The sequence below is a fragment of the Loxodonta africana genome, chromosome 1, assembly GCF_030014295.1.
Source record: "Loxodonta africana isolate mLoxAfr1 chromosome 1, mLoxAfr1.hap2, whole genome shotgun sequence".
Taxonomy (NCBI): Eukaryota; Metazoa; Chordata; class Mammalia; order Proboscidea; family Elephantidae; genus Loxodonta; species Loxodonta africana.
The window spans coordinates 871,266-896,930 of NC_087342.1; the positions used below are offsets into that span (position 1 = coordinate 871,266).

General features: G+C 39.9%; 1 protein-coding gene across 1 annotated transcript in view; it reads right to left on the minus strand.

Annotated features, from left to right (window-relative positions):
- SLC9C1 (solute carrier family 9 member C1) overlaps positions 1-25,629 on the minus strand; it is a 140,838-nt gene extending 115,209 nt beyond the window's left edge. Inside the window, exons 1-5 of the mRNA XM_064267652.1 lie at positions 25,482-25,629; positions 23,876-23,976; positions 20,050-20,178; positions 10,092-10,257; positions 6,538-6,666 (exon numbers count right to left, since the gene is read on the minus strand). Coding sequence (XP_064123722.1) covers positions 6,538-6,666; positions 10,092-10,257; positions 20,050-20,178; positions 23,876-23,976; positions 25,482-25,629 — 673 coding nt within the window. The remainder of the gene's footprint in view (positions 1-6,537; positions 6,667-10,091; positions 10,258-20,049; positions 20,179-23,875; positions 23,977-25,481) is intronic.
- Between the last annotated feature and the right edge of the window lie 36 nt (positions 25,630-25,665).

Below are 25,665 nucleotides of genomic sequence, written 5' to 3' on the forward strand. Positions count from 1 at the left end.
CACTCTGGATCAGCTTCTTGTCATTGTCTTTAAAAATACCTCATTGGGATTCTGGGAAGATAGTGGTGTAAACAGATCATCGTTTGACCCTCCCCACAAATACAACAAGAAACAACAAGAAAATGGTACTTGGCCTTCAGAGAATCCTGATCAGGGAGCAGAGGACAGCAGTGGAGGACTGCAGATGAGCAAGAGTCAACAAGTCAATGAAGAGTCACATATGGTAGGGAAATTGCTTCTCCCACCATCCCTGCCCCTTCCTGAGCCACACAGGCCCCATGCTGCTGTGAAATGGGGAAGCGACCCCTTACTGGAGCCTGCTTTCCTGGCCACCACACCCTCTGCCTGTGCAAAGAGACAAGACTCCAAGTTTCTGCTCTAAAATCAACAATGCAGACTTCTCTGCGAGCCCATCCTGAGGGTGCCAGCCCCTAGGCCATCCAGTAACTGTCGGCTGCCCGACTGCTGCAAATTCATACAGAAGAACCCTAGCAGTGTAACTTGCTCCCAAAACCAGCACACTGCCTGGATGTGCACCTGTAGCAAAACCCCGGAAAATAACAGGACAAATCTCCATTGGGGCAGTTTGGGTCTATCTGGCCTCCTTCTGGTTGGCACTGAGAACTGATGACCGAAACTGCTGTGAGGTAGGAAGCAGGTGTCTTGAGTGGAGCCTGCTCCCATAGCCAACTGTTTTAGGCTGGGTTCTGTAGAGAAGCAAAACCAGTAAAGTGTATAAATACATACAGAGAAATTTATAACAAAGAAATGGCCCATGTGGTTGCAGAGGCTGGAATATCCCTAAGCCAAGAGCCAGGCTGAAAGCTTCTTCTGATTCATGTAGCTGCAGAGGTTGGTGAACCCAAGATCAGCAACTCAGTAAAAACACCAGATACTGGGGAAAACTTAGAAAGTTAACACCCAACAAAAAATTACAAGACACACAAAAACAAGAGAAATGATGGTCCATCCAAATGAACAAGATGAAGGGAGTGAAATCACATCTATGGAAGCCCAAATAATGAACAAAATGGAAGAATATAACTCAACAATGTTAAACATACTCAACGAACTAGGGGAAAACATAGACAAACATCTAAAAGAAATAAGAAAAACAATGTATGAACAAAACGAGGATAAAAAAGGGAGATAAACACTCTAGAAAGAAACAAAACAGAAATATTGAAACTGAAAGAGACAATAACTGAAATGAGAAACACAATGGAAGGATTTAACAGCAGATTTGATTAGTCAGAAGAAACAATGAGTGAATTAGATGATAAAATAGTCAAGATTATGTAGGCTGAAAAGCAAAAAGAACAGCTAGAGACTGCTGAGCACAGTTTAATGGAATTATGGAACAACCTCAAGAGACCTAACATATGCATCATGGGAATTCCTTAAGAAGATGAGAGAGAGAAAAGGACAGAAAGAATATTTGAAGAAATAATGACAGAAAATTTCCTGAATCTAATGAAGAATACAAATCTACAAATCCAAGAATCTCAAAGAAATCCAAACAAGATAAACTCAAAGAGATCTACATCAAGACACATCATAATAAGGCTCTCAAAAAGTAAAGATAGAGAATGCTGAAAGCAGCAAGAAAGAAGCAAGAATAGTCACATATAAAGAACCCACAGTAAGATTTGATGCCGATTTCTCATCAGAAACATTGAAGGCTGAAGGCAATGGAATGATATATTTAAAATGCTGATGGGGAAAAAAAGAACTGTCAACCAGGAATACTATATCCAGCAAAACTGTCTTTTAAGAACGAGGGTAAAGTTAAAACATTCCCAGACCAACACAAGGTGAGAGAGTTCATATCCACCAGACTGGCTATACGAAAAATACCAATGACAGTCCTTCAGAAGAAAGAGAAAAGACACTACAAAATAGTTCAAAGCCATATATAAAAAGAAAGATTTCCAGTAAAAGTAATTGCGTGAACAAGCGTAAGGAATATTAATAACGTATCCACGCTTGATAATTCTAATTGATTTGGCTTTCATGCTGTTTAATGAAAAATGTATAAAAAACAAAGATAAAATTATGTTATAGGGAACATGAAATATAAAGATATAATTGATGATAAGAACAAAATGGGGGGAAGGTACAGAATTTCTGGTGTGTTACTGAAGTTAAAATTGGCATCAACTTACCCTAGGATGTTATAAATGCAAGATGCCAAATATAATATAATATTAATTGTAATTACTAAGAAAATAGGATGCAGGGCCAAGATGGTGGAGTAGTCAGATGCTTCCGGTGAACCCTCTTAAAGACCCGAAAAAACAAGTGAAACAATTATATTTATGACAAGCTAGGAGCTCTGAACTTCAAAGGCAAACTTAGAAAATGGACTGAGTGGCAGGGGGAGGGAGAGGCAGTTCAGAAGCAGAGAGGAGTTGCCGGACTTGAATTGCTGGGATCCCTCAGGCACTTTACCCGGGAGTGACTGCAGTGGGCTGGTGGTTGCATTTGGCCACAGTTTCCCCAGGGAGAAACAGTCAGCCACACAGCCTACTCACACCTCTGGAACCAAAGGAGAATGGTACTCTCAGAAAAGCTAAATACTTGCGTATATTTTACCACGCCACCAGCCCCCAAGCTGGCTTCTGTGGCTGTTGATTTCCCTGGGCCTGAGATAGGTCCTGCTGAGTGCTCTGAGCCATTCTCCTGGAATTGGAGAAGGAATAAATTCATAATTGGGGGAACAGATAATCTGCCAGCTCAATTAAACTGGGGAGTTCAGGACAGAAGTGGCTTCTGTCCAGGCATAAAAGATCCATGGACTTTGAATATCTTTCCCCCTTGCATGGATGTGTGTGGGCCTGTTTCAGGAGAATAGGCCCTTGTTGGCAGGCAGCAACTGTTTCAGCTGTGTGGTGTAGAGGTGGATGTTTGATGTTTGACACCACTTTGCCTATTAAACAGGGTCCTTACCTACCCACATCAGAGGCCTAAGGACTGGTGGCTCCACTCAGGTCACCCAGCCACCCACAACAGGGGTCCAAGGATAACTGGTTCCTCCCAGTCCTTACAACCAAAAGCATTGGCTGCTCAGGGTCCTTCTGCAGAATCCACCCACTTGTGCACTCTAGGGAACAGGGATGTGCTTTCCTCATAGACACTCGGGGGATGGTTGTCAGCCCCCTGCCTTGTTCAGAGCATGGCCCCCTGCTGTAACCAGATACTGGTACCTACACCAATCACCCCTGCCCCTCTAAGACTGTAAGACAGAGCCTGTACCTCACACTTGATGACCAACTACCTGGACACCTAAGCTGAATCCATACAAGAAAAGTGAATGGACTCCTAGGCTCATATACCTGATAACAGCTCTAGCCACCTGGTGACAGGACATTAGAGCTTTAAAGGTGAAAATAATCAAGCTAGCTCACTCAAGCAACCTATCTGGGCATATCAAAACAAAACAAAGGCTAGGATACAGTAAACAAACATAAAATAAACTAACATAATAACTTATAGATGGCTCAGAAACAACAGTCAATATCAAATCACATAAAGAAGCAGACCATGATCACTTCAACAAGCTCTCAAAACAAAGAATCAAGGGATCTTTTGGATGAAGGTGCATACCTGGAATTACTGGATGCAGAATACAGAAGATTAATATACAGAGCTCTTTAAGACATCAGGAACAAGATTGGGACGGAGATCAGGCAATATGCAAAACAAGCCAACAAACACACAGATAAAACAGTTGAAATTAAAAAGCTTATTCAAGAACATAGTGAAAAATTTAATAAGCTATAAGAATCCATAGAGAAATAGCAATCAGAAATTCAGAAGATTAACAATAAGATTACAGAATTAGACAACTCAATAGGAAGTCAGAGGAGCAGAACTGAACAAGTGAAAGGCAGAACTGGTGAGACTGAAGATAAAAGCACTTGGCACCAATATATTTGAACAAAAATCAGATACAAGAATTTTTTAAAAATAAAGAAACCCTAAGAATCATGTGGGACTCCATCAAGAGAAATAACCTACAAGTGATTGGACTACCAGAATAGGGAGGGATAACAGAAAATACAGAGAGAATTCTTGAAGACTTGTTGGCAGAAAACTTCCCTGATATTATGAAGATATCTATCCAAGATGCTCGCCAAACTCCATATAAGGTAGATCTTTAAAAAAATGTCACCAAGACATATTTTAATCAAACTTGCCAAAACCAAAGATAAAGAGAGAATTTTAAGAGCAGCCAGGGATAAACAAAAAGTCACCTACAAAGGAGAGCCAATAAGAATAAGCTCAGACCACTTGGAAGAAACCATGCAGGCAAGAAGGCAATGGGATGACATATAAAGCATTGAAGGAAAAAAAATTGCCAGCCAAGAATCATATATCCAGCAAAACTGTCTCTTCAGATAAACAGAATTTTAGGGAATTCTTAAAAACCAAACCAAAACTACAAGAAATACTGAAGGGAGTTCTCTGGTTAGAAAATCAATAATATCAGATATCAACCCAAGACTAGAACACTGGACAGAGCAATAAGATGTCAACCCAGATAGGGAAATCCCCAAAATAAATCAAGATTAAAAAATGCTCAAAACAGGGAACCAGCTATGTCATTATGTAAAAGAAGACAACATTAAAACAATAAAGAGGGACTAAGAAATGAATGTAGTCATAGATCTTTCATATGGCGAAGAAGACAAGGTGATATAAAGAAATAAAAGTTAGGTTTCAACTTAGAAGGATAGGGGTAAATATTAAAGTAACCACAAAGGAGACTAATGATCCTACTCATCAAAATAAAATAAAATACAAGAAAAAAATAGAGAGTTAGCAGAAACAAAATCAACAACAACAAATACGAGGTAAAGGCAATATATAAACTACTCAGCACAAAAAATTAAGTGGGAAAAAGGAACTGTCAACAACACACAAAAAACAACATCAAAGTGACAGCACTAAACTCACACATATTTGTAATTACACTGAATGTAAATGGACTAAATGCACCAATAAAGAGACAGAGAGTGGCAGAATGGATAAAAAACGTGATCCGTCTATATGGCGCCTACAAGAGACACACCTTAGACTCAGAGACACAAACAAACTAAAACTCAAAGGATGAAAAAAATATATCAAGCAAACAACAAGCAAAAAAGAGCAGGAGTGGCAATATTAATTTCTGACCAAACAGAGTTTAAAGTTAAATCCGCCACAAAGGATAAGGAAGGACACTATATAATGATTAAAGGGACAATATACCAGAAGGATATAGCCAAATTAAATATTTATGCACCCAGTGACAGGGCTGCAAGATACATAAAACAAACTCTAACAGCATCGAAAAATGAGATAGACAGCTCCACAATTACAGTAGGAGGCTTCAACACACCACTTTCAGTGAAGGATAGGACATCCAGAAAGAAGCTCAATAAAGACACGGAAGGCCTAATGCCACAATCAACCAACTTGACCTCATAGACTTATACAGAACACTCTACCCCAACAGCAGCCAACTATACTTGCTTTCTAGTGCACATGGAACCTTCTCTATTCTCTAGAATAGACCACATATTAGGTCATAAAGCAAGCCTTAGCAGAATCCAAAATGTGGAAATATTACACAGCATCTTCTCTGACTATAAGGCCACAAAAGTGGAAATCAATAACAGGAAAAGCAGGGAAAAGAAATCAAACACTTGGAAACCGAACAATACCCTGCTCAAAAACAATTATGAAAATATTTTGACTTCATGCATGTCCTAAAAGAGTCTCGGGAATCCCTGTCTCCCAGAGATTCAGAGAACTCACAGTGAGAATTATTGTTCTAGGAGGAAGATAGGGTTTTGATTAGGGAGGGCATGTGACATGCTTCTGGAGGTGCTGGTAACACTGTATCTCTTGTCCTGAGTGATAATTTCACAGCTGTATACTTTCTAATCATTCATTAAAGCGTACATGTATCATTTATTTAATACACACACACATACACACTCAGGTGCACACACAATAAAGGAAAAAAAAGCTATCTGAAAGCACTCAACGAAAGAGCCCATTGACATCTTGCCAATCCCTCATCTCATAGGTACTACTCTCAGGCCCTGTAGCTGCCCGTATAACTCAGACCTCCTCTTGTGACAATGATGGCTTTCTGTGTTGACTGTGGGCAGCTAGTCTCACTGCAAGAGAAAGAGAAGCCACCTCCTGTCACTACTGGGGGATGCACTTATTTTGTACACTCATCTTTCACACACAGAAAAACATTTCCCATCTTTGTTGTCAAGCCTTCCGGTTCAGCTTAGGCTAATGGAATGCTGCTGCCATACCCATCCTCGTGAGAATTCACAACCCAGACCACAAGCAAAACCACAAATACTATCAAACAAGGTTATGTGTGAGAGTGCATTGTAAAAGGTAAATCACTATATTATTGCTCATTATATTTCTACAAGTTTAAATTATGGTGAGGTGTCATTAAATCTACATCTACTTTTGGAAAATACAGGATTCTGATTTTTAAAAAGTAAGAAAAAAATAGGTCCTTACCTAAGGAATAGTTCACTGTCTCCTGCATGTTTGTATTTATGTCCAAAATAATAGAAAATAACATTAAAGATATAATAGAAGTCATCAGACTTTCCCCATTAATTAAATTGGCAAGCGATCTGGAAAGACCTATGGGAGAGAAGTTTTTTTTTTTTTTTTAAGTGAGAAAAAAATCAATATTAAAGAATAAAATCTGCTCAGCAAGTGAAGGGATCTTCTTACTTACGGATGATTTCTGTCACATACTTAAAAACACTAGTCAAGTCTGAAAACTCCTTTCAAGGACATTGAATTACACATCAACTCCAGGTGAAGTCTAAGCCATCGTAACTAAGGGCCAAGTCACCAGTCGTCAGTTATGGTTTATTTAACTGAGATAATCAACTAGAGCTCTCAGTCCTTGTTTCAAAGCAGAGATGAAAGCATAAAAGTCATTATTATTATTTTTTTTTTAATTCAATGATTTGGTCTATATAAATTCACACATAATAAGTCAGGTATATTTAATGCAAGACAGAAATCAATGACTGAGGGATAAAATAAATTCACAGACCAAGGCTTTGTAACACTGCAGCTAAACAATTTATTAATTGTCCAGACAATGTAGCTGTAATCTAAAAAAAAAAAAAAAAATACTAGAAATCCATCTCTGTGGATGGAGAGCACACTGATATTACCTACTTTCATCTTCTAAATTTAAACCGTAAAACCAAACCTGTTGCTGTTAAGTTGATCCCGACTCATAATGACCCCATAAACAAAACAAACAAACAAACAAAAAAAAAACCCACTGCTGTTGGTTCACTCGATTCCGACTCATAGCTACCCTATAGAACAGGTAGAACTGCCCATAGAGTTTCCAAGGCTATAATCTTTACAGAAGCAGACTGCCCCATCTTTCTCCCAGGGAGTGGCTGGTGCTTCAAACTGCTGACCTTTTGGTTAGCAGCCAAGTGCTTTAACTAGGACTCCAGTGACCCTACAAAAAAACCAAAACCAAACTGGTTGAGTGCTTGACCACTGCACCACCAGGGTTTCTATTCTAAATTTAGTTATCTGTAACTAAATTTTTCCTGTCCTTAAATGTAGTGGCAAAATGGTAACTTTCAATATTTCTAGTAATTTTCTAAAAGTCCTGTTTTTGACACAACTGCTCTATAACCATGATCACAACCTAACTATAGTAAGTGTGCTGAGGAAAAGCCAAGGCAGTTTCTGTGGTAGATCAGTTGCCTTGATGGCCCAATTCTTCACTTTTCCCTGTATCCATGTCCCTGGCTGTAAGACTTTGCAGCTTCTCTCAAAGGTCTTTTGAGTAGTAAAGGGGCTGGCATTGATGGAGTTAAATAAGGCAGGGATATATGGTAAAACAGATTGTGGGGAGGAGGATAACAACCCAGGGTTGGGTGATGGGTGCTGGCACTTCCTTCTTCTACAGTCTCACTTCTCACTCTTAGCCTCCTTGTCTTGGGACTGTTTCCCTTTATTCATATATATTTATACTTGATGTCTCTCCCTTACTCTGTTTCTATTTGCCTCAGGAATCTCTTTTCCCTTTAACTGGCCATAAAATGAAACTGAAAAGAATGCGTGCATGTATGAGAGACAGAGAGAGAGACAAAGAGAAAGTACTTGTGTTTCTGCATATGTGTGCCACATTAAAGTTTTAAAATAAATATTTTCGTTCTCATTATTAAAAAGTGGCTGAGGTGGAGACAGATAAAAAAGTGGTCAGAAGACTGCAATGACCTGGAAACTGAGTCAGGGAAGGGTTTCTAGGAGGCTGGGACCCAGAAGGCTGGATGTTGCTGAGCTGCTGAGTAGAGTGGTCACGTGGAAATGCTCACTGCTGGCTTCAGTCACTCAGGATGTTTAAGAGTCGTTGTAGCAGGCAGAGTGGTAGGGGCTGAGGACAGATGGCAGAGACTTCTGGAACGAAAGGACAGTGTGCAGGGGTTGCAGACGTTTCACGGCAATGGGACTGAGGAAAGGGGAGATCTCTTGTTGAAGAAAACAAATTTGGGTTTGGGGATACTTTTTTGTGATTTTTTATTTGGATTGACTGACAGGAAAGGGAGAGTGGAAGAGAGTCTGAAGAGTCAGGCAATTCACTGAATGTGGGTGAGAGTGGTAAACAACCACCTGGAGCCGAGAGGGAACAAGCCTGAGAGCAGAGCTGGAGCACTTAGCTTTGATGGGAGGATTGTGTGATGCGATGGACACCGCACAGGTTTTAAGAGTATTGTGGATATGGGCTGTATAGTGGACCGAATAGTGCCTCTCCAAAGTCATGTCCACCTGGAGCCTCAGAATGTGACTTTATTTGGAAATAGGGTTTTCGAAGGTATAATTAATTAAGGGTCTGGAGATGAGATCATCCTGGATTCAGGGTGGGCCCTAAATCCAATGAAAGTATCCTTCTAAGAGACAGAAAAGGCCACAGAGAGATAGAGAGAAGAAAACAATGTGAAGATGGAGACATATTGAATGATATGTCTATAAGCCAAAGAATGCCCAGGTTTGTTGGCCACGACCAGCAGCCAGGAGAGAGGCAAAGAAGGCATTCCTGTCAGAGCCTCCAGAAAGAACCTACTCGGCTGACACCTTGATTTTGGATTACTGGCCTCCTTAACTCTGAGAGAATAAACTTCTTTTGTTCGTGGTAATTTGTCACAGCAGCCCCAGGAAACTAAACTAATACAGGTAGAAATCTTGGTTCTACCCCTTTCTAACTTAGGACCTTGTTCAAGTAACTTAGTCTACATCTCAGTCTCAAAAACTGTCAACTGAGAGTAATAAATAACAGGACCTATTTTGGGGGGTAGTTATGAGAATCCAATGATATAATGAATGGGAGAGCATCTAGCATAAGGTCTATCTGGAACCTACTAGGTGCTCAATAAATGTTAATTCTCCAAAAAAAAAAAAAATGGCTGAGGAAAAATAATTGTTTCTCTTGTATGCAGCTCTTGGAATTTTTTTTTCTTGGTTAAATTAACTTTTAAAAAATGAGATATATTCTCCTCCAACAATAGTATGCATTGAAAAACCCTATGCAATTGGTGATTTTATTTTTTACTTTACAGACTTTCGATCCTCATGGTAACAATGGCTCTAAAGGCAAAAACTTTTTTGAAAAATGTTGCTGTGAGTTGGAATCGACTGGCTGGCACACAACAACAACTTGTCTTAGAAATAGTGTTTTGAAAGAAAAAGGAATGTTGACCCATAACCATATAATGATGTATATGCACCGCTGTGGTGCTCCCAGGACTGTTCTATTGGCTCAGGGAAGAATGACACATCAAGTCAAGGGTTCCAAATAATCATCTATCCTCTTCCACCGTTAGATCTAAAGTTGTTCTGGGCGTTAAGTAGGCCCATCACTGGCACCTCCTTCTGTCCTAAGCATCACCAGCAAAATGCCTATGTTCAATCCCCAATCACTACCCTGCTTGACAGAGTGAAATGCTACAACAAACAGAAGATCACAAAGCTGAGATAAATACAAAAAAAAGTATTCAAAATGCAGGAAGTGAAAAAGATATACGTACCAAGGTCTCTTATAGCAGCTGCAGTCAGCATGGGGTCTGAGCTGCACAGGATAACTGAAAATAGTAATGAAGGGATGATCTTCAAAGGTAATTTATTCACAGATGACAGGTACCAAAGAATTAAGGTATAATTTAAAAGAAAGCCAGGAATCGTAATCAAAATTATCTGCAAAGGGATTTTATGAATAGAAAACTCAGATTGCCTTTAGAATTTATTAAAAATGGCATATAATCAGGGTTAGTACAGATGTAGAATCATGGTAATCCCATCAAGGGAAAATTTTTATTTAACAACTACCTGCTTGTAACTCTCAAAATAAGGGGCAAAGATTGCAGTGAGATTCTTAGGACCTTTTAAATGCCAGTTGAATGAAATTCATATTATAATTAAAAAAAGGAACTTTTAATTTTCTTTATACACACTGCCGTCAAGTTGATTTGGACTCATAATGACCCTATAGGACAGAGAGGTGCCCCATAAAGTTTCCAAGGAGTGCCTGGTGCATTTGAATTGCAAACCTTTTGGTTAACCACCACTTCACCAGAGTCATTGAATATGGATATGGATACGTGTGTCTATATTTATGGAAACCCTGGTGGCATAGTGGTTAAGAGCTATAACTGTTAACCAACAAGACTGGCAGTTTGAATCTACCAGGTGCTCCTTGGAAACCCTATGGGGCAGTTCTACTCTGTCCTATAGGGTCGCTATGAGTCGGAATAGACTGGACTGCAATGGGTTTGGTGTTGGGTATATATTTATATATATACCATATATGTATATATATATACACACCATATAACCAAAAACCAACCAAACCCAGTGCCGCTGAGTTGATTTCAACTCATAGCGACGCTATAGGACAGAGTAGAACTACCCCATAGAGTTTCCAAGGAGCACCTGGAGGATTCGAACTGCGAACCCTTTGGTTCGCAGCCATAGCACTTAACCACTACACCACCAGGGTTTCCATATACCATATATGTATGTATAAAAACCATATATATTTATATGCATTTGTATACACACACACAGCCAATCCTTATTATTCAAGGATTTCATGTTTGCAAATTCGACTACTCCTTAAAATTTATTTGTAAACCCAAAATAAATGTCCAGGGCGCTTTCATGAATATTTGCAGACATGCACAGAGTGGCAAAAAAAAAATTGAGTTGCCCAATACACGAGCTCCCAGTTGAGATCAAACATGTGATGCTCAACCATTTTGTTTCAGCTTTCAAAACCCAAAAAACCAACTCATTACCTTTGAGTCAATTCTGATTCAAGGCAACCCCAGCGTTTAACCATTTGCACCGCCAGGAATTCTTATCTTTCAGTTAGCTGTGGAGGGCAAACTGGCCACCCAGTTCCCGTACTGTAAACAAGTATCTCTTTTGTGGTCTATTTACAGTGCTTTTTTTTTTTTTTTTTTTTTGCAGATAACACGTGCTTTCTCTGGTTGTTTACTACCCCCTTCCCCCAGGTATTTTCTTAAGTGATGCTATGCCAATTTTTTTACATGTTGGTGTAAAAAAAAAAAAAAAATCAGCATCGTGCACTTAGGAAAATATCTGGCAGGGGGACGGGGAACGTGATTGGCGAACAATTGTAGAAGGCACACATTATTTGCATAAAAATACAGGATTTTTTTTTGCATTTTTGTGCTTTTTGTTAATGATTTTGTTGTTTAAAATAGCCCCCAAGTATAAACTGAAGCGCTGTCTAGTGTTCCTAAGCAGAAGAAGGCTGCGATGTGCCTTACAGAGAAAAAACACGTGTTAGATAAACTTCCTTGAGGCGTGAGTTATAGTGCCGTTGGCCACGAGTACAATGCTATTGAACCAATGAGAAGCAATAAAAAAAAAAAAAAGCAATAGTATCTATTAAATAAGGTGTTTTTCCACAGAAACACACATAAAACAAGGTCATGTATAGATCGGTAATGAAAATGTGATCAGAGGCTTGCAGGAACCTAACGCTGTATTTCCTCCATGAGCAAAGGTTCAGTACTAATTCAGGATTCGTGGAGACTTTATAGACCGTAACTACTGTGAATAACGAGAATTTACTGTATATAGTCCTTCCTCTCCCATCATGGAAACCCTGGTGGTGTAGTGGTTAAGTGCTACATCCACTAACCAAAGGGCCGGCAGTTCGAATCCACCAGGCCTCCTTGGAAACTCTATGGGGCAGTTCAACTCTGTCCTATAGGGTTGCTATGAGTCCGAATTGACTCGAGGGCACTGGATTTTTTTGGTTTCTTCCCTCATGGGTGATACTGTTTACTTGATAAGCCAATCTATAATTTGGACGAAAGGTAACAACTGGGAGTGGCTTCAGTTTCAAGTCCAAGGAGTATGTTGGTGCAGTAGTCTCAGGGGTTCCTCTAGTCTATCAGTCCGGTAAAACCAAACCCAGTGCCCTCCAGTTGATTTCGACTCATAGCAACCCTATAGGACAGAGTTGAACTGCCCCATAGAGTTTCCAAGGAGCCCCTGGTGGATTCCAACTGCGGACCCTTTGGTTAGCAGCCATAGCACTTAACCATTACACCACCAGGGTTTCCATCAGTCCAGTAAGCCCAGCCTTTTTTTTTTAGGAATTTGAGTTTTGTTCTACATTTTTCTTCCTTTCTGTTCGGGACCTTCTTTTGTGTCACTGGTCAGAATGGTGGGTGGTGATCCATTTTCAGTTAGTTTTTGTGTATGATGTGAGGTATGGATCCTGTTTCATTTTTCTGCAAATGGATATCCAGTTTTTCCAACACCGTTTGTTAAAGATAGTGTTCCCTCCCCATTGAATGGACTCTGACACCTTGTCAAAGATCAGCTGCCCATAAATGGATGGATTTACTTCAGGTTTCTCAATTCTATTCCATTGGTTTATGTGTCTGTCATTGAATCAGTACCAGGCTGTTTTGATTACTGTGGCTGTATACTAAGTTTTAAGACTGGGAAGTGTGAGACCTTATACCTTGTTCTTCTTCTTCAATATGACTTTTACTATTTGGAACCTCTTCCTTTCCATATAAAGTCAGTGATTAGTTTTTCCATTTCATTAAAGAATGTTGTTGGGATTTAGATTGGGAGTGCCGTATATCTATAGATTGTTTTGAGTAGTATTGACATTTTCACAATGTTGAGTCTTCTGTTTCATGTATGTAGATCTCCTTTAGCTTTTTCAGTAGTATTTTATAGTTTTCCTCATACAAGTCTTTTACATTCTGTTTACATTTATTCCTAGGTATTTTATTCCTTTGGGGACTATAGTAAATGGTATTATTTTCTTGATTTCCCTTTCAGAGCTCTTCTTGTTAATGCAGAGGAAGCCAACTGACTTTGGTGTGTTAATCTGGTACCCTGATCTTGTATTTGCTGAATATTTCTATTAGATCTAGTAGCTTTCTTGTGGAATCTCTTGGATTTTCTATGTATAGGATCATGTCTGTTTGCTTGTCGTACTGTGGGGGCTTGCATGTTGCTGTGATGTTGGAAGCTATGCCACTGGTATTCAAATACCAGCAGGGTCACCCATGGTGGTCAGGTTTCAACTGAGCTTCCAGACTAAGACTCACTAGGAAGAAAGACCCAGCAGTCTACTTCTGAAAAGAATTAGCCAGTGAAAACTTTATGAATAGCAGCAGAACATCATCTGATATAGTACTGGAAGATGAGCCCATCAGGTTGGAAGGCACTCAAAAGACAACTGGGGAAGAGCTGCCTCCTCAAAGTAGAGTAGACCCTAACAACATGGATGGAGTCAAGATTTTGGGACCTTCATTTGCTGATGTGGCATGACTCAAAATGAGGAAAAACATCTGCAAACATCCATTAATAATCAGAACATGGACTATAAGAAGGATGAATCTAGGAAAATTGGAAATTCTCAAAAATGAAATCGAACGCATAAACATCAAAATCCTAGGCATTACTGAGCTGAAATGGGCTGATATTGGCCATTTCAAATTGGACAATCCTATGGTCTACTATGCTGGGAATGACAATTTGAAGAGGAATGGTGTTGCATTCATCATCGAAAAGAATATTTCAAAATCTATTCTGAAGTACAATGCTGTCAGTGATAGGATAATATCCATACGCCTATAAGGAAGACAGAAACCCTGGTGGCATAGCAGTTAAGTGCTACAGCTGCTAACCAAAGGGTCAGCAGTTCAAATCCACCAGGCACTCCTTGGAAACTCTATGGCGCAATTCTACTCTGTCCTATAAGGTTGCTATGAATCGGAACTGACTCGATGGCACTGGGTTTAGTTTTTTGGGTTTATAAGGAAGACCAGTTAATAAGACTATTAGTATTATTCAAATATACGCACCAACCACTAAGGCCAAAGATGAAGAAATTCAATATTTTTACCAACTTCTCCAGTCTGAAATTGATTGAATGTGCAATCAGGGTGCTTTGATTTACTGGTGATTGGAATGGGAAAGTTGGAAATAAAGAAGAAAGATTGGTAGTTGGAAAATATGGCCTTGGTGATAGAAATGAGGCCAACATAAAAGGCAACTATACATGTGGACCTGGCCAGATGGAATAAACAGGAATCTAACTCACTACATCTGTGGAAAGAGACAATGGAAAAAAGCTCAATATCCACAGTTAGAACAAAGCCAGGGGCCGACTGCAGAACAGATCATCAATCGTTCATATGTAAGTTCAAATCGAAACTGAAGAAAATTAGAACAAGCCCACTAGAGCCAAAGTATGACCTTGAGTATATCCCACCGGAATTTAGAGACCATCTCAAGAATAGATTTGAGGCATTGGACACTAATGACCAGACAAGTTATGGCAGGACATCATACACAAAGAAAGCAAGAGGTCATTTAAAAGACAGGAAAGAAAGAAAACACCAATATGGATGTCAGAAGAAACTCTGAAACTTGCTCTTGAACATCGAGTAGCTAAAGCAAAAGGAAGAAATGATGAAGTAAAAGAGTTGAACAGAAGATTTCAAAGGGCAGTTCGAGAAGACAAAGCAAAGTATTATAACGACACGTGCAAAGACCTGGAGATGGAAAACCAAAAGGGAAGAACACACTCAGCATTTCTCAAGCTGAGAGAAGTGAAGAAAAATTCAAGCCTCAAGTTGCAGTATTGAAGGAGTCTACTGGGAAAATATTAAACAATGCAGGAAGCATCAAAAGAAGATGGAAGGAATACACAGAGTCACTATACCAAAAAGAATTGGTTGGACATTCAACAATCTCAGGAGGTAGCATATGATGAGGAAATGATGGTACTGAATGAAGAAGTCCAAGCTGCACTGAAGGCATTGGCAAAGAACAAGGCTCCAGGAATTGACGGAACACCAATTGAGATGTTTCAACAAACAGATGCAGCACTGCAAGTGCTCACTTGTTTACGCCAAGAAATTTGGAAGACAGCTACCTGGCCAACTGACTGAAAAAGGTCCATATTTATGCCTATTCCCAAGAAAGGTAATCCAACAGAATGTGGAAATTATCGAACAATATCACATGCAAGTAAAATTTTGCTGAAGATCATTCAAGGGCGGGCTGCAGCAGTACATTGACAGGGAACTGCCAGAGGTTCAAGCTGGATTCAGAAGAGGATGTGGAACCAGGGATATCATTGCTGATGTCAGATGGATCTTGGCTGAAAGCAGGCAATACCAGAAAGATGTTTACTTGTCTTTTATTGACTATGCAAAGGCACTCAACTGTGTGGATCATAACAAATTATGGACAACATTGTGAAGAATGGGAATTCCAGAACACTTAATTGTGCTCTTGAGAAACTGTACATGGATCAAGAGGCAGTCATTCGAAAAGAACAAGAGGATACTGTGTGGTTTAAAGTCAGGAAAGGTGTGCTTCAGGGTTGTATCCTTTCACCATACCTATTCAGTCTGTATGTTGAGCAAATAACCTGAGAAGCTGAACTATATGAAGAAGAATGGGGCATCAAGATTGCAGGAAGACTCATTAACAACCTGCAATATGCAGATGACACAACCTTGCTTGGTGAAAGTGAGGAGGACTTGAAGCACTTACTGATGAAGATCAAAGACTACAGCCTTCAGTGTAGATTACACCTCAACATAAAGAAAACAAAAATCCTCACATCTGGGCCAATAAGCAACATCATGATGAATGGAGAAAAGATTGAAATTGTCAAGGATTTTATTTTGCTTGGATCCACAACACTCATGGAAGCGGCAGTCAAGAACTCAAACAACGCATTGCATTGGGCGAATCTGCTGCAAAAGACCTCTTTAAAGTGTTGAAAAGCAAAGATGTCACCTTGAAGACTAAGGTGTGCCTGACCCAAGCCAGGTGTTTTCAATTGCCTCATATGTATATGAAAGCTGAATGATGAATAAGGAAGACTGAAGAATTTTTGCCTTTAAATTGTGGTGTTGGAGGAGAATATTGAATATATCATGAACTGCCAAAAAAATGAATTAATCTATCTTGGAAGAAGTAAGGCCAGAATGCTTCTCAGAAGCAAGGATGGCAAGACTACATCTCACATACTTTGAACACGTTATCAGGAGGGATCAGCCCCTGGAGACGGACATCGTCCTTGGTAAAGTAGAGGGTCACCAAAAAAGAGAAAGATCCTTAAGGAGGTGGATTGACACAGTGGCTGCAATAATGGGTTTAAGCATAATAATGATTGTGGAGATGGGGTGGGACCCGGCAGTGTTTCATTCGACTGGTCAGCACATAACATCAAGAATCATGTCATTTGCAAGTAGTAATAGTTTTATTTCTTCTTCTCCAGTTTGGATACTCTTTGTTTCTCTTTCTTGCATTATTGCTCTGGCTAGGACTTCTAGTAAAATATTGAATAAGAGTTGTGACAATGGGCATCCTTGTCTCATTCCCATTGTCAAGGCGAAGGCTCTCAGTCTCTCCACTGAGAATAATGTTGGCTGTTGGTTTGGCATATATACCTTAATTATGTGAGGAATTTCATCTCTATTTCTATTTTGCTGAGAGTTTTTAATCAGGAAATGACTTTGAATTTTTTTTTTTATTGTGCTTTCTATGAAGGTTTATAGAACAAATTAGCTTCTCATTAAACAGTTAATACACATATTGTTTTGTGATATTGGTTGCCAATCCTGTGACATGTGAACACTCTCCCCTTCTCGACCTTGGGTTTCCCACTTCCATTCATCCAGCTTTCCTGTCCATTCCTGCCTTCTCGTCCTTGCCCCTGGGCTGGTGTGCCTATTAAGTCTCATATACATGGTTGAGCTACATGTATTATTGTTTCATGGGCCTGTCTAATCTTTGAGTGAAGGGTGAACCTCATGAGTGACTTCAGTACTGAGTTAAAAGGGTGTCTGATGGCCATAGTCTCTAGGTTTCTCCAGTCTCTGTCAGACCAGTAAGTCTAGTCTTTTTTTTGTGAGTTTGAATTTTGTTCTACTTTTTTCTCCAGCTCTGTCCAGGGCCCTTTATTGTGATCCCTGTAAGAGCAGCCAGTGGTGGTAACCGGGCACCATCTAGTTGTGCTGGAAGAATTTACTGTACAGTTTTAACTATGGATAGGAAATGAGACATATCAGATTAATACAGAAAAGAGAACAGAAAGTTTAGAAAGAGGTTATAAAAGAGGAAAAAGGAGATAAAACAATAGAAAAAAAATGGAAATGTCAGAGAACTATAGAAAAAGTACAAAGAGAGATTCCTTTTATTCTAGAATGAGAACCTGGCCTTCTGCCTTTCCACCATTGCCTTACACTTGCTAACTCTTCTTCTACCTATGGTAGATGTTTAGCAAAATTTCATTCCCAAATGGACTTTGGAAAATGTGGTGATTGTGTCTGAAGGCACCTCTAAGAATTCAGAAGAACTAAAATGCTTTAAAGCTTTCTTCTTTCTAATCGTTTTGCTCTTTCATTTGTACAGGGACAGTAACACTGGGTGGGTGTGGAGACTGAGCACAGGACTCTAATTCAGGAGGCTTGGGTACCAACATAGAGTGATTTTGTTTAAGTTACTTAATCACACATCTGTAACAATGACAGTGTGTATGTATGGTTCAGAGGCCAGGTACCACTGAAAGGGAGTCTTTGATGGATAAAGACTGAGGCAGCATCAGGGTGGTGAAAGAAACAACATGGTCCCTTAGATCAATAACGCTGGGGTGGCTGAGCTCTCAGTTTAAAGTTTTGGTGATCAGCAGAACTGTATAACTAACTTCTGTTGAAAGGAACGCATAGTCATGAGGATTGAGAGTCAGGAGGCCCAAATCCTTGTTCTTCCACCAGATAAATCGTATGGTATGTTAATTGCAAAAGTGGCTGTAGTATTCTTCTCCCATTGGGTGTTCCGTCACCACGCTGACTTTGGGTTTAACTACATGATTTGCTTTGGCCAAAAGGAGCAATAGTAAGTAAATGTGATGCAAGTAGCCACAAAAAAGCACTGGTAAATTGAGCCTTGCCCTCTCCTGCTGCTGTTTGGGAATCTGCAACCTCCATACGAAGAAGCCTGGAATAGCCTGCTAGATGATGGGGTATATGTGTCCCAGCAGCCCCTCATTGCCATGACCAATGCCAGCACTAACAGTACCAACCAGCAGACACCTGAGCGAGGCCAACTCCATCATCCGCCTGCCAGCTGATCCACCACGTGAGCAGAGATGCGGGAGATGCCTTGCAGAGACCCCCTGAGCCAGCTCAGATCACTTGTATATCTCTCTTCCTTTCAATCTCACCCTTTTATGATTTGTCTGAGCTCCAATTGCCTCGACTCTGTTTAAAGTGTAAATCATCCTACTATGTTTTGCAATGTTTAAGTGCTTGGCTGCTAACTGAGAGGTTGGTAGTTCGAATCCACCCAGTGACTCCACAGGATTGAGATCTGGAGATCTGCTTCCATGAAGATTACAGCCGAGGAAACCATATGGGGCAGTTCTCTCAGTTACACAGGATTACTGTGAGTCAAAATGACTCAATGGCACCTAACAACAACAACGTAGTTTAGGTAATGGCCTTATATTTGCAGAACTCTTGATTACAGTACTTCAAAAGAAATGTATACTCTGCTTAAGAGCTGGGGTGTTTTTTCTCAGGGTATCTCCTTGAGATGGTCCAAATCTTACATGACTGAAAAATTCCTTAGAATTTGTGAATCAGGGTTATAGCTGTTTCTCTGAGTTCTCTCTCTGCTTTGGTTTTTTTTTACATGAGGATGTGGGAAACTTCAGAAGATGGGTATTTAAAAAATAAATTTACTCATCAGTTTCCTTTTACTGGACCTAATATACTTCAAAATGGATCTCTGGTGGGATCTCAGGTCATAAAGTAAAACTGGCATTGTAAGGGGGAGAGCTTGCACGCAGGAAAGAAAGAAAGGAAATGTATGATGTAAGGGGGAGGGGGAGAGCTTGCACTTGAGAAAGAGGAAATAGTCCCCACAGGGGTCCCTGAATTGACAGTTAAACGTTAAGCCGCCATCAAAGCGTTCCAGCCCATAGAAGGGAAGGATGTGTGAGAAAAAGAAGGGGGAGGTAGGAGAAAAGGGTATGAAGCTCTAAGAAAACAACTGTAGACTGCGTGGGGACTCTCAGACTCTCTCTCTGAGTAGCCCACTTGACACTCCCTAGTCAAGTGTGCTTTCGCTACTCTGCTTGCCTGGCAGTATCTGTCTCAGCATTTGAATTCTTTCCTACACCGAAGACAAGAACCGAGGCATCTTCTCCGGTAACAGCATCAAGTTCTATCAGATTTTCGAAATTACTTTTTTCCTCAATAATTTTTTCCTGGGTCTCCAATATGCTAGCCAATTGCCAAGACACTGTTGATTCACTAAAAAATAAAGCTCAGTTTACTACTCTCTACCCTGTAATTTCCCCTTTCTTTTTCTATTTTGGGGCAAAACACTTAAAAATCTGAACATAGATAACATGGGCTAGTTCATGAATGAATGATTTTATGGAAAAGGAATATTCCTTACCTGCCAGATTAACTTGTGGAGCATGTATATGTCCATGTCAAATGCAACATTAAAGATAATTATTGGTGTAAATATACCAAAAAACAATTTTGGACTCATCCATTGAATGGCATCTGCATAAGCTTGGATCTAAGAATAGTAAAAATAAGTCATTTTCTCATTTATGCATCCCTCCATCGCTCTTACAAGCATAGAATACATGCCAGGCACTCCTATCTCTAGCAAGCAAGAAAGAGTTTTAATTAAACACCAGATACATCACAACCTGATAAATGCTAAAGTCTTAACTCTGCTGGATTTTCATAATCCCATTTCAGATTATTTCCAATTACAGAAGAAAGCTACTACATAACCCTGTGCCCATTTTATTTTATTTTTTAAATGGGTAAAGGAAGTAAATTAACACGGGTAGTTGAGGCTCTGTAGGAGATTTTCAGGCATATGAGAGAAAGAAAGATTTCAGGTAGATGGCGTATCTTGCACAAAATCACAAAGGAGCAAATGACCATTTTCATGGATTGAATTATGTCCCCCCCAAAAGTGTGTATCAATTGGGTTGGGCCATGATTCCCAGAATTGTGCGATTTTTCTATATGTTGTAAAGCCTGCCTCTATGATGTGAATGAGAGAGAATGGGTGGCAGTTGTGTCAGTGAGGCAGGACTCAATCTACAAGACTGGATTGTGTCTTGAGGCGATCTCTTGAGATATAAAGGAAAGAAGCGAGCAGAGGGACAGGGGGACCTCATACCACCAAGCGAGCAGCACCAGGAGCAGAGCACCTCCTTTGGACCCAGGGTCCCTGCTCCTGAGAAGCTCCTTGACCAGGGGAAGATTGAGAACAAGAACCTTCCTCCAGAGCCAACAGAGAAAGAAAGCCTTCCCCTGGAGCCTATGCCCTGAATCTGAACTTTTAGCCTACTTTACTGTGAGGAAATAAATTTCTCTTTGTTAAAGTCATCCACTTGTGGTATTTCTGTTACAGCAGCTCCAGATGACCAAGACAACCATATTAAATTTCAGAAAGTAGAAATAATTAGTCTTGGCTTATGTAGAAGATGAGTGTGGAAGAATGACAGTGATACAGATTGGAAAGTTATGCAGTTCATTAATGAACAAAGTAACCAAGTTTATCATGAAATACTTATTTGACAATACTTTTAAATCCTATTTAGTGTCTTCCTCTGGAGCAAGAGGGCAAACGAGCTTCCTACCCATTGCAAAGATTTGGGTTCTCTAAGCTCGGGTTTCTTCTCCAGTAATGCAACCCACTGTATACAGGTTTTACCTGTCCCTCTTTGCTTCTCCCTGTGAAAGCTAGAGTTACAGGAACTGGAAAAGATAATACTGATACTGTGGTGCTACTGTGAGTAATAAAGTCCTCGATCTCTGACTCAGGAGTCCTGTGTGTTCTCCCAGCATCCATGAAACTGTGGCAGGCTAACTTATTAGCATGTAAGTAGGGTGAAATCTCAGGCTTTTTAGAGTTCTTGAGAGACTGTCTCTTCCTTTAAAGAGTTCTGACAAATAGATAAAGTTAAGTTCATAGAAGTACTTAAATTTGCATTTGTGTCAAAATCTTGGGGTTATAATACCTGTTTATGACAGACAAGTGAAGTGGTAATCCATTTCTGGTTCTCACATGATATGTACTCTCTCTATATATACATATTTAACATGACTAACTGAATTTGTTTGGAAAAATCAATCATTTTCAGACTCCTCATTCACACTCTGATTGATTAGAGCCCAAAACCAAAAAACCCATTTCTATAGTGTCAATTCCAATTCACAGTGACCCTATAGGATAGATCAGAACTACCCACAGGGTTCCTAAGGCTGTAAATCATTACAGAAACAGACTGCCACATCTTCCTTCCACAGAGTGGCTGAGGGTTCAAACCACTGACCTTTTGGTTAGCAGCTGAGAGCTTAACCACTGGGCCAGAAGCAGATCATCAGGTCTTTCTCCCGTGGGGCTGCTGGGTGGTTTTGAACTGTCCATCTTTCAGTGAGCAGCCAAGTGCTTTACCATTCTACCACCAGGGCTCCTTATCAGGGGTCAACAAATTGTAGCCCATAGGCAAATCTGGCCCAATGCCTATTTTTGTAAATTATGTTTTATTGGCACACAGTCATACCCATTCATTTCTGTATTGGGCTATTCTGTATTGGCTGCTTTTGCATTCTGATGGCAGAGTTGGGTAGTTATGACAGATCATATGCCCTTCATGGTCTAAAATACTTACCATATGACCTTTTAGAGAGAAGGGTTTGCCAACCTCTAGGCTAGAGGGCTATTCAGTGTGTCAATAGTATATTCCACATCCCTTATCATAAGTATTCTCTCTCCCTACCTGATTCCAACTACTCTGTAGTACTGTAGCTGCCTTGACTATACCTGTTGTTCATTTTTCTCCTCACTCCCTGCTCCAGGAAAGAGGTTCAGCTTATTTTTCTTGGTATATTCTAAACCAGGAAGAATTAAAGACTGGCCTCTCTTCTAATGGAAAACCTATGAAACATTTCTAATTGAGGCAATAGATGGGTTCAATATCAAATTTTTTGCTGCTAGAGTCTGGTACCAGTAGCCCAAAGTCTCCTTGGGCTCCTATTTTATTAGCCCATTCCTTCCCTGACCTTTAGAATTCTACTTAAACACTCATTGGCCATGCAGACTCTTTGTAGTTATCTGTGTACTCATTTCGACTGCCTGCCAAGTTTCAGACCTAGACTCTCTTTCGACTATGTTTAGCCAGATTACAGGTCTTTCAAGCCTTGTTCCTTTTCCTACACAACTGATCTGATGCCATCCACATCTATCGACTGGCAGAACTTTGAGGGAGGGTTTTTTTTTTTTGTACTTTAGATGAAGGTTTACAGAACAAACTAGCTTCTCATTAAACAATTAGTACAAATATTGTTTTGTGACATTGGTTATCAACTCCACGACATGTCAACACTCTCCCCTTCTCAACCTTGGGTCCCCCTTTACCACCTTTCCTGTCCCCTCCTGGCTTCTAGTCCTTGCCTCTAGGCTGGTGTGCCCATTTAGTCTTGTTTTGTTCTATGGGCCTGTTTAATCTTTAGCTGATGGGTAAATCTCAGGAGTGACTTCATTACTAAGCTAAAACAGTGTCCAGGTACCATACCCTCAGGGTTTCTTCACTCTCTGTCAGGCCAGTAAGTCTGGTCTTTTTTGTAAGTTAGGATTTTGTTTTACATTTTTCTCCATCTCTGTCTGGGACCCTCTACTGTGATCCCTGTCAAAGCAGTCAATGGTAGTAGCTGGGCACCATATAGTTGTGCTGGACTCAAGTCTTGTAAAGGCTATGGTAGTTGTGGTCCGTTAGTCCTTTGGACTAATCTTTCTCTTGTGTCTTTGGTTTTCTTCATTATCCCGAAGGGGTGAGACCAGTGGAGTACCTTAGATGGTTGCTCACAAGCTTTTAAGACCTCAGATGCTACACACCAAAGTAGACTGTAGAATATTTTCTTTATGAACTATGTTATGCCAATTGAGCTAGATGTTTCCCGAGACCATGGTCCCCACAGCCCTCAGCCCAGCAATTCACTTCCTCAGGGAGTTTAGATGTCTTTGGAGCTTCCATGACCTTGCCTTGTACAGGTTGTGGTGGGTTCCTCAGTATTGTGTACTGTCTTACCCTTCACCAAAGTTACCACTTATGTATTGTCTATTTAGTGTTTTTCTATTCCTACCCTACCCTGCCCTGAAGGAAGGAGTATTTTAGCAAATTTTCTTAAGTCACTGTTACATTTATCCAGCTCTTAGATATAGTGCAAAATATCTACATTTACATACATACCTGGTATGATGTAAAACTTAATATTTCAAAACTGCATCCAAATAAAAACAATATTACAGGAAGAGGAATTGGAAAGTCTTTCAAATACATGTTCAAAAATGCTGCAAAAAAATATATATATGTCATTACTGAAAGGCAATGAAATATCACATTTATAGAACCTTTTATGTGATATGGAGCCCTGGTGGTGCAGTGGTTAAGTGTTTGGCTGCTAACTAAAAGGTTGGCAGTTTGAATCCACTAGCCACTTCTTGGAAACCCTATGGGGCAGTTCTACTCTGTCCTATAGGGTTGCTATGCGTCAGAATCAACTCGACGGCAACAGGTTTGTTTTTTTTTTTTGGTTTATGTGATATGATTCCTTAATACTGATAACCATGAGATACTGTTCCACTGTTCACTTACTGTCATTCTGTAATTGAACCACTTCCTCACAGTCATGTATGCACTATCAGTGGAAATGTTGATCCACCAGGCTCCTGCTTCCCCTCTCCCGTGAAGTATCTACTCTCCTTAGATTCTTAAAGTAAATATTCCTAGCAGTCATTGGCTCCTGGGTTACTATACTGAAATATTTATAGCAGTTTTTGTATAAACTATAGATTGGGGATTAGTTCCTTTAGCAATTCTGCAATGAGAGGTTAATAAATAACAATGAGGAACTAACTGTAATGATCTTCCTGATAAGAAAAACTAGTTATCTAGTTCTCTATCACACGCTAGAAAGCCTATAATGACTATTTCACTAACGTTTATCATTGTTATCAAGGTGTAAGAGGCACCCTGGTGGTGCAGTGGTGAAGCGCTCGGCTGCTAACCCTAAACGTTGGTGATTTAAACCCACCAGCCGCTCTGTGGGAGAAACATGTGGCAGTCTGTTTCCATAAAGATTTACAGCTTTGGAAACCCTGTGAGGTAGTTCCACCATGTCCTATAGGGTCGTTATGAGTTGGCAGTGGGTTTTGGTATCAACATGCAATAAGCAATATCACAACATTTCCTTCAACTTAAATGTTTCTGTTCTTTGTAATATAATCCTTAATCATGTCAAAGAAAGTGCAAAAAGGACCATGCTTTCTTTTGATCTGCAGTGTTCTCTTAAGAGGTACGTATAATTTGCCATTTGGACAAAAATCTATGGAACACCCAATCCAAGTAGGTTAAAAAGTAATCCAACTACCCAAAAGCCATATCACTTTGAAAATTCTTTGTCCAAGTGAAAAAAAGAAGTGGAATATCTAACTTTAAAATATGAATCTAACATAGTTTTCAATATCTGACATAATGATAGAATTCCCCAGGCCTTGGTTTTCTGCTTATTCTCACCCATTGTCCCAGTCCTTTAAATCGGATCATGACCTAACAAATAAGAAAGTGTGAAAACTTTGAACCCAGCAGAGATGAAGCACATCCAGATAAGATTCTATTTGTTTCTTCTCAGGGACAGACTATTGTTGGATTCATTTGATTGGAAATCTTGGGGAAAATGTATGAATTTAGGAAAAAAATTCTCATTTCCTTTTGTTGCTACTTAATTCTATATAGCGGCTTTCCAAGACACAGCTTTAAAAAATAAAAATTAAAGGAAAAAAAGAGTTGCACTTACCTCCAATTGTACAGATTAAAGACAATATTAGAATAATTTCAGGAAGATCTTGAGGATTAATCAAAAACCATCCCCTGAGATGGTCCGTCTGTGTTGTGACACGTTCTTTCACCTTGGTGGTATTATGAACGATGTCACCTATGTCCATCCTATTGTTCCTCATAGTCAGTCTTCAATCTGCTTC